We start from the raw sequence: 9488 nt of genomic DNA, 5'->3' as shown, positions 1-9488 counted from the left end.
TCAGTTTATATGATGAGTTTTTTTTTTTTTTCTATGTTTGTTTAGTTTGATTGTTAAAGATTATTCTAAACCAATCTATGGCTAAGTTTGCTTTCAAAACTAAAATTATGATATTTGAACTTGTGAAGCGACTAAGTTTAATAATTATGATAGATCTATATTATTAATATTAAAGGAAACATTCAACAATATGTTACAAACAATTATGTTGTCTAAGATTTATCAACCTATCTAGCTCTTAAGGTTGCCATTGATTTAAATTATTAGTGCACATATTGTGGTTGTTTAATGGTTAGAATTAGTTACATTGTGGATCGGTTATGTGACTAATGTTAAGAAAAGATAGATATTCATAATATAAATTAACGTATCATTTCAGTAATCAGTTTTGATATTCATAGGTGGATGTTTACTTGAAACCAAGATTTTTCTTTTGATAAATTTTGGATTTATTTAATTTAGCTAGATTAATTTGTTTTGTTTACCATAGTATAGTCTAAATAACCTCAAAACCCCCTTAAATTTAAATCACCTAGTATAAAGACTTGAATTAGATATTTGTTATAAAATCAATCTCTTACTTGTTTTATACTATCTTATTTATTTAAGTTAGGATAATTAACTTGTATAACCGTAATATTGCAACAATTCACCTAATCGAGTCTCACCTGATTTGACTGAATCAACTAGATCATGAATTAACCTGACAAATTATCTAAATTTGATTGATCAACTTTGCTAAACAAGTAAAAAACCAACCTTGGAGCTCAAAATAAAAAAGTGGAACACTCAAAAGTTACATCCAATAATTGATTAATTAGGGGATTAAAATATTGATTAATGTAAGCACGAAGACAATTAGAGGTCTTAGAAGACAGTAACACTTGCACTCTACATTCTTCTTTACTAAATTCTTTTCCCTAGGATGTATTTTGCAAACAACCACAACCACCTGCAGGGATTTCTTGATTTACGATTGACACCATGGTTAAGGAACTTCCTAACTCGAAGCTTAGCCATAGTCCCTAGTTTAATTGTTGCAATCATTGGGGGCTCTGCCGGGGCTGGAAAGCTGATCATTATTGCATCGGTATGACCTGTTTGACACAAATACTATGTTTTCAGAACAATACATTCATTTATTTCTCAGATCTATATCTGTGCAGTGGACAGCATATAAACACAGCAAGAGCGATTGCAGAAAGTAACATCAAATTTAAACTTGTGGCAGTTTCAGTGTTTAATTTCGCTTGTCGAGTCAGTGATGTTTCGGAATGTTGCCTTTTTCTCTCTCTTTGGGAAGTAATGATATTCTATGATGATGATGTGCAATAAAAATACTGCTTTTGTGGTGGTTTAAATATGGTTTAAATATATTTCCCTGCTCATTGTACTAAATGGGAGAAGGTGATGCTTCACAAGTCTCAGATCATAACATCATGCACAATCATGTCAGTGAATTATATTTTTATCTAGAAATAAAATCTTAACATGGCTGACATTTAGGATGTCTTTCATTTTAATGGCTCCGTTTTTATGATTGATTTCTACCATCTAATGCGATCTTGTGTGAGAGAGCCATTAGTTATAATGCACATTGTTTCATACCGAAGGCAGTTCTCTGGAAATCATGCCTTCTTGTGTGAACATTAAGTCCAGCTTTTAGTAAATGAAAAAAGGCAATCTTTTTGTAATCTCATTCTGTTGTTTTCCAGTCCAATAGAAATCAGGGTAAAAACTCCTGTTGTCTCTTTGCATTTCTAGCTCATTTTTCATGCTGTATTGCAGATGATTCTATCTTTTGAGCTCCCTTTTGCTCTCATTCCACTTCTCAAGTTCACAAGTAGCAAAACCAAGATGGGGATATATGCCAACTCAACTACGGTATCACCTTTACTTGATCAGTGCTTACATTGTTTGTCTTAAGTTTTGTTCAGCATTAAATTTGAAGATTTCAATTTGGGTTCAGAATGCCATGACTATCTTCAGCACGGTTTACTCTTGAAAATATCTCAATACGATCATCAAAGAAATATTTATAATATCCAATAAAACAGTTGTCTTCGCATGCCTTGCTTGTAATATGTTGTGTTCATTCTGCATATATACCATTTTATTTTATTTTTAATCGTCAATTAATACAATCCTCCTCTGCAGATTTCATGTATTACTTGGGTCATTGGTTTTCTCATGATGGCAATAAATATATACTACCTTGCATCTAGCTTCATCAAGATTATTGTTCATGGCCATCTAAAGCTTGTAGCTGCCATCTTTCTTGGAATGTTTGGATTTTTGGGCATGGCAGTGTATTTGGCTGGGGTTGTATACTTGGTGTTTCGTAGAAACAAGGAGGCTACACATCTTGTAGCACTGACATCTGAAAACCCACGAATCGCCAACGAGTCTGGTAATTCAGGAGTGTACAGTCTCCCTAGAGAAGACATAGCATGCATGCAGTTGCCTCAGAGGAGGAGTAATGCAAATGATTTGTAAATCATAGGGCAAGTGATATCTCAAGGTCACTAACTTCTAGTGATTGAAATAACAGTAGAGACGAGGTTATAATCTATTTCCTTTTCTAATCCACAATTTGCTTCTGTCTTAGCGTTGTTATGTGATGACAGAACATCTTTGTGGACCAAACAGCTATGCTGAATAAACCCTGAGCTTGAGATATTCAGAGAGCATGTCACTGCGCATTTCTTTCTCGCATCCACTCTTGCAGAACTTCTTCTGTGGAACAAAGTGAAATGCAAAAAAAATTCAGTGTGGCAATGGATAATTTGTTTTCTAGATGAACTTATTTATAGACTGGGCTAATAAATACATGACATATTTTTGGATACATTTATGATTTAACATGCATAATCTTGTAGGGTTCAACATTTTTTATGCATGGGTTGATGACTGCCAACATGTTTGGTAAATCGGCAAATCAACGAGGGGATTTCTTGACCTCACCACGTCAACACAGCATTATGTATGTTTTGTTATGAGTTGAGTTTTTTTTTTTTAATTTTAATTTTTTCTTTGTTCTAAGAGTGTTTTTAGGATTTTTAGATGTTTTAATATAAAAAATAAGTTATAATAAATAAATAAAATATTATTTTAATATATTTTTAATTAAAATATTATAAAAAGTAGTTGCTATCATAATATTAAATGGTTATATTTTTTTTTTAACTTTAAAATGCATTGAATGATACACACACACATTAGCATATCAAAATTATAAATAATATTGAGAAAAATATTAATTTAATAATTTTTCAAATCAAATATATTTTTAAAATTTCAAATGTGAAAACAAATTATACTAAAATAAATAGATGAATAAAAGAAGAAAATAGAAAATAAAAATAAAAATAAATAAACTTAAAATGTAAAAGATTGTTAGTTATTCTCACCATTAAAATTCTGGTGCATTAACTGATAAAAAACAAGTTGATTTTTTTTATCAAAATATTATAAAATGATCAAATAACTTCTAAAAGATAATAAATGCATGGAATAGATAAGCAAAACATCTTAGTATTAAAAAGGCTCTTTAGAAAAAAAAGCATTTATATCACGCAATTCTATTTAATTTCAGTGTCGGTAAAATAAAAAATAAAAACATTAAGCGAAATGTATTGCTTTAAGTCACAAGTAAATATGTTCTTTATATTTTATTTTATAATTTATTATAAAAGAATATTGACGGATAAATAACAAGGATTTTCAGAAGAAAAAAAACGGAAGCTTCTCTTTGAACAGAGAGAGGGTCTGATTTATGAAATGAGAGTGCAATACTATCATTAGTTTCTTTTGAAACATGAACATTTTTGGGTTTCTAAGAGTTATTATTGTATTTAATTTCATTTATTTTTGAGCTGCTGCATGTTATATATATATATATATATATACCTTTGACCAAAGAGCATGTCAGTTAAAGTTGTAAGAAACTAATATAATTCGCAAACTAGAAATCATAGTTTCCCAGTGAGTACCACCACCTTTGTCTGAGCTTTGGATGAGGCCCATGATATGAGACAGCCTATCAGTTTTTACTCAGCCTTGATTTAGACTTCAGATTCATCTTCCACAAGAAAGCATCCTAGCGATTGTGGAAGGGAATAAAAGTAAGAGAATTTGACATCCTTAATTAATTATATTAGGATAATTATCTTCTGATCACCTGTACATGCAACTATCATTATTTATATAAGCTTTATTCGAGTTTTAGACCTTATTTTGAATAATGATGGATAATCAATTCTCAAAACAAGGGAAGCCACAGAGATGGTATTGATTCCATATTGAAATTGGATTAAACTTAAACAGCAAGAACAACCAAAAACAAAAAGAAGAAAATACAAGCGAAACACTCATATGTTACATCCACTAATTGATTAATTTAGGGATTAAAACATTCGTTATAAAAGGATTAGTCTAAGCACGAAGACAATTAGAGGTCTTTACATATAGAAGACAGTAACACCTGCACTCTGACATTGACATTGACATTCTTCTTTAGTATATTCTTTTCTTTAGTATGTATTTTGCAAACAACTGCAACAATACTTGATGCGTGGACTTGTAACCTGCTAATAAATGAACCCTTATTGAATTTTCACAGAGTCTTCAGCATGTTTTAGGATTGGAAGGATACCCTTTTCCTGCAAGCTCTTAACAGTTTCATACAGGCACTGTTTCACTGGGACGAATTCGATGCCTAGATCTTTGATCTTCTGGTTTGTGAGCTTGTACTTTTGTTTTCTTGGGTTCTTCTCATCAGAACACCTGCAAATGCATTGCAATACAAAATATTAATATTCAAGATTAATAAAAAAAAACACAGTAATTAATTCTTTCTACAAACTTGGTATGTTTTTTTCTACAAAATAAAGGTACTGTAGCATATAATTGCATGAGATTAGGATTTAGGACCCAATAATCCTCTTCCTAACTCTCCATGACAAAATTTGAAAATACAGAACAAAGCAAGATTTAACTTTATGCAGCACCAATCGTAGCGAACCCATTTTGGTCCAAATATGACAAAGACGATGGGGTTGGTGAGGGCCCTTTTGCTGCACCAGCATTGTCAAATCGTTTGGCTTTCTTAATTTGTTGATGATTCAAAAAATTATGCCACCGGGGATTCCATTTTTGGTCAAGATTATCATACAAGTCAAAATTGGGACAACAATTGCCCCACGATACCATTAAGAAACCAATAAAATAAAATAAAATAAGGCAGCAATCTGCAATGTTTTTTTTTAGTATATTTATAATAAGGACAGAAAACCCTTTTCTTCATTTATTTTCTTATTGTGGGCATGAATAGGAATGAAGGATCAGAAAACTGCCATGCAACAGGAAGTGAGGATTTTATTCTTTAATTTAATTATGTATGATTTTATTCTTTAATTTAATTATGTATGATTTTATTCTTTAATTTAATTATGTATGATTTTATTCTTTAATTTAATTATGTATGATTTTATTCTTTAATTTAATTATGTATGATTTTATTCTTTAATTTAATTATGTATGATTTTATTCTTTAATTTAATTATGCACAAAATCTTCCAACATTCATTGCCCATGGACTGTCCTGCATCCAGTCTTCTTGCTGGTTCTCTGCTCTGTCTTTCTCAGTGTTAGCATTTGCTGTTGTTGCTTTCTGTCTTGCAATTAGCTGTCAATGATGTTTGTCTACTAGAGCCAAGGGCATGCTTAGTTGGTCTACAGTCTTTCAGTGGTGTGAACCTTGTATTGGAATGTTGGGTCTGGTTCCCTCGTCCTCCTGTTCCTGCTGATTGTAGTTGGTGGAGTCTGCTTTGCTTGCTGTCTCTGTGTATACTACTTGCTGATAGCTATCTGGTCAGCTAGTACATAGCATGCTTTGCTTTTGGTTGGATTATTTGATTAGGCTACTCTGCTTTTGTGTTGGGTGGTCTGTGATTTGAATTCTTCACAAGCTGTTGACTGTTGAGCTTCTTTGGCCTGGCTTGTTGGGATTCCTTGTTGCCCTGCATATGAGGTTTTGTTTGGTTGTGTGCATTGAGTGGCTTGTTGTTTGATGCTGGGGTTCTCTTGGCTCTTATGGTTGGCTGCTGGACATGACCTTGAACCCCCTAGTGGGTGTTGTTGCTGATATAGGATTGGAGATTTGCTGGACTCTGGTTTGCTGATAGCAAGTTGTTGATGAGTTTTGATGCTTGCACTTGCAAGTCTTGTGCTTGTGTGGCTTGCTACTTCTGAGACTGGCTACTGGACATGAACTTGGATCACCTCTTAGGTGTTGTTGCTGTGTTATGCAGGATGTACCCTGTTTTTGTTTGCTTCTGCTACTAGCTTGCGTAGCTTGGATGCTACTGGTTTCTTGCAAAGGTCTGATTCGGCTTGCCTCTCTATCATGCCATGGATCCCAACTGTTTGGGTGAGGCTCTCTCCCCTCATTGTTGGGCTTGTTTGCTGTGCCTCTTAGGCTGCAGCTGGGTTTTCTACTCTATCTTTGCTGCTGAAGTAGGGCTGTGATGTTGCCCTCTTGGGGCTGGTATTGGTTCTAGACTGTATGTCCTGGGACTGCTTATTATGCTGCTAGCTTTCCTTCTTTATGCAGGTTAGTTAGCTTGTTGCTGCTATATGCAGCTTGGTATGCTGTGCTTCTTGAAGCTGGCTGGAATTGGGTGCTGCTCTTTGCAGCTTGATTTGCTGGACTCTGTCCTTGACATGATATGGTTTGCAAGGGTACTGCTATAGTGCTGGTTTGCAGACCTATGTTTGCTGGTTGGGTCGCTGGACGCTACTGGCTTGCCGCAAAGGCTTCCTTTGCTTGCTGTGGGGCATTATTTGGATCTGGGTGAGGTTCTCTCCCCTTGTCCATACACTATGCCTCTTGTTTCATTTTGGTTCTACTGCAAGTCTGATTCGGCTGTCCTCTCTCGATCGCTGCTATGGATCCCAACAGTTTGGGTGAGGCTCTCTCCCCTCATGATTGGGCTACTGATATAGTGTTCTCTGTCGCTGCTCTACTATCCCAGTGGAGAGTGTTGGATGGAGTCTATCCTAGTAGCACACTGTTGTGTGGCAGGGTTGGTCTGCAGGTGATGATATGTGCATGGTTTCTCCTGTTTGCCTGGTACAGGGATCTGCCTGCTACGGGGCATTGTTTGGGGTGTGCTTGGGTGAGGATCTCTCCCCTTGTCCACAATTTCTAGCTCGTGTTCCATTTTGGTTCTTCTGCAGGGATGGTCTGCTGTTGACTGGCCTCATAACATGAAGCTGCTGCTATGTTGCTGTCTGCTGCATTGTCGGGGCTTTGTCTGTTTGGGTGAGGTTCTCTCCCCACTGTCCAGACTATTTAGTCTCCTAGAGATGCTGTATGGACGTTTTATGTACTTACCATATGTTTTTGATGCTTGTTTAAGGGATTCTGTTCCCTTTGCTTGTTCTATTTCTGCAAGCTTGCTTATGGTTTGTTCAGGGGAGCCTGTTCCCTCTTGTTTCTGTTCGGCAAGTTGTCTTGTTTATGTTTTATTCAAGAGACTTTGTTTCCTTTTACTGTATGTGGTCCCATCTCATGTGATGGCGACATCATTATATTAATTTTCAAGAGACAACATGGCTATCTCTTGATATTAAAATTAATATGGTTTGGGTATTATAGCGGCAGAATTAAAAAATAGAAGAGAGAAGAAGAAGAAAAGAGAGAAGAAGAGGTATTGTTTGATTCTGTTTTACTGTACAAAGAGAGAAAGAATTGGGACTTGTGAATTGTGAATTATATTCTACTAAATTGATCCGGGTAAATTGGTGTTCGGTTGTTTCTAGTTTTCCCAACACCTTTTTCTTGTATTGCTAGTCCTCGGCGTATTTTTTATCTATAATATTTTTACATTTGATAAAAAAAAAATATATTACAGACACTTATATTGTTTAAGATTTATCAACTTATATAGCTCTTAAGGCTGCCAATAATTTAAATTATTAGTGCACATATTGTGGTTATTTAATGGTTAAGGTTAGTTACATTGTGGATCGGTTAAGTGATTAATGTTAAGAAAAGATAGATATTCATAATATAAATAGACATATCATTTCAGTAATCAGTTTTAATATTTGTAGGTGGAGATTTACTTGAAACCAAGATTTTTCTTGTGATAAATTTTGGATTTATTTAATTTAACTAGATTAATTTGTTTTGTTTAGTATAGTATAGCCTAGATAGCTTGAAAACCCTCTTGAATTTGAATCACTTAGTATAAAAACTTGAATTAAATATTTATTATAAAATCGATCATTTATTTTTGTTTAGTATAGTATAGCCTAGATAGCCTAAAACCCTCTTGAATTTGAATCACCTAGTATAAAAACTTGAATTAATATTTATTATAAAATCGATCATTTACTTGCTATATATTATCTTATTTATTTAAGTTAGGATAATTAAATTGTATAACCAGGATATTTATGATATTTAAGGTAATTAACCTGTATAACTATGATATTGCAACAATTCATTTTATCGAGTCTTACTTGGTTTGACCGCATCAACTAGATCATGAATTGACTTGACAAAACCAACTTGACTTGGAGTTCAAAAAAAAAAAAAAAGTGGAACACTCAAAAGTTAAATCCAATAATTGATTAATTAGGGGATTAACATATTGATTAATGTAAGCGCGAAGACAATTAGAGGTCTTAGAAGACAGTAACACTGGCATTCTACATTCTTCTTTACTAAATTCTTTTCCCTAGGATGTATTTTGCAAACAACTACAACCACACATGAGGCCTTATTGAATTTTCACAGAGTCTTCAGCTTGTTTAGGGATTGGAAGGTGACCCTTTTCCTGCAAGCTCTTAACAGATTCATACAGGCATTGTTTCACTGGGGTGAATTCGATGCCCAGATCCTTGATCTTCTGGTTTGTGAACTTGTAGGGTTGTTTTCTAGGGTTCTTCTCATCTGAACACCTGCAAATACATTGCAATACAAAATATTCAAGATTAATAAAAAAAAAACACAGCACAATTAATTGTTTCTGCAAACTTGGTAGGTTTTTTTTCTACAGAATATTAATATTCACTAGCTCATTAAGCACTACAACTAGACAAAAAGGTCCTGTAGCATATAATTGCATGAGATTAGGATTTAGGACCCAATAATCCTCTTCCTAACTCTCCATGACAAAATTTGAAAATACAGAACAAAGCAAGATTTAACTTTATGCAGCACCAATCGTAGCGAACCCATTTTGGTCCAAATATGACAAAGACGATGGGGTTGGTGAGGGCCCTTTTGCTGCACCAGCATTGTCAAATCGTTTGGCTTTCTTAATTTGTTGATGATTCAAAAAATTATGCCACCGGGGATTCCATTTTTGGTCAAGATTATCATACAAGTCAAAATTGGGACAACAATTGCCCCACGATACCATCAAGAAACCAACAAAATAAAATAAAATAAGGCAGCAATCTGCAATGTTTTTTTT

General features: G+C 34.1%; 2 protein-coding genes across 2 annotated transcripts in view; one reads left to right on the top strand and one right to left on the bottom strand.

Annotated features, from left to right (window-relative positions):
- The first annotated feature begins 925 nt into the window (after positions 1 to 925).
- On the top strand, positions 926 to 2709 carry LOC105132743 (metal transporter Nramp6-like). Its single transcript, XM_011036415.1, has 3 exons — positions 926 to 1090; positions 1789 to 1884; positions 2158 to 2709. Exons 1-3 carry the CDS (start codon positions 926 to 928, stop codon positions 2494 to 2496), a joined length of 600 nt encoding a protein of 199 aa, XP_011034717.1. The 3' UTR covers positions 2497 to 2709.
- Positions 2710 to 8789: 6080 nt separating this feature from the next.
- The window catches only part of LOC105132742 (cinnamoyl-CoA reductase 2-like), a 2406-nt gene continuing 1707 nt past the window's right edge, over positions 8790 to 9488 (bottom strand). Inside the window, exons 4-5 of the mRNA XM_011036413.1 lie at positions 9067 to 9170; positions 8790 to 8970 (exon numbers count right to left, since the gene is read on the bottom strand). Coding sequence (XP_011034715.1) covers positions 8790 to 8970; positions 9067 to 9170 — 285 coding nt within the window. The remainder of the gene's footprint in view (positions 8971 to 9066; positions 9171 to 9488) is intronic.

Source organism: Populus euphratica, unplaced genomic scaffold, assembly GCF_000495115.2.
Source record: "Populus euphratica unplaced genomic scaffold, PopEup_1.0 scaffold87.1, whole genome shotgun sequence".
In the NCBI taxonomy this organism is placed as follows: Eukaryota; Viridiplantae; Streptophyta; class Magnoliopsida; order Malpighiales; family Salicaceae; genus Populus; species Populus euphratica.
Note: the sequence above shows the minus strand (reverse complement) of the source record. Positions and strands in the feature narration are given on the sequence as shown.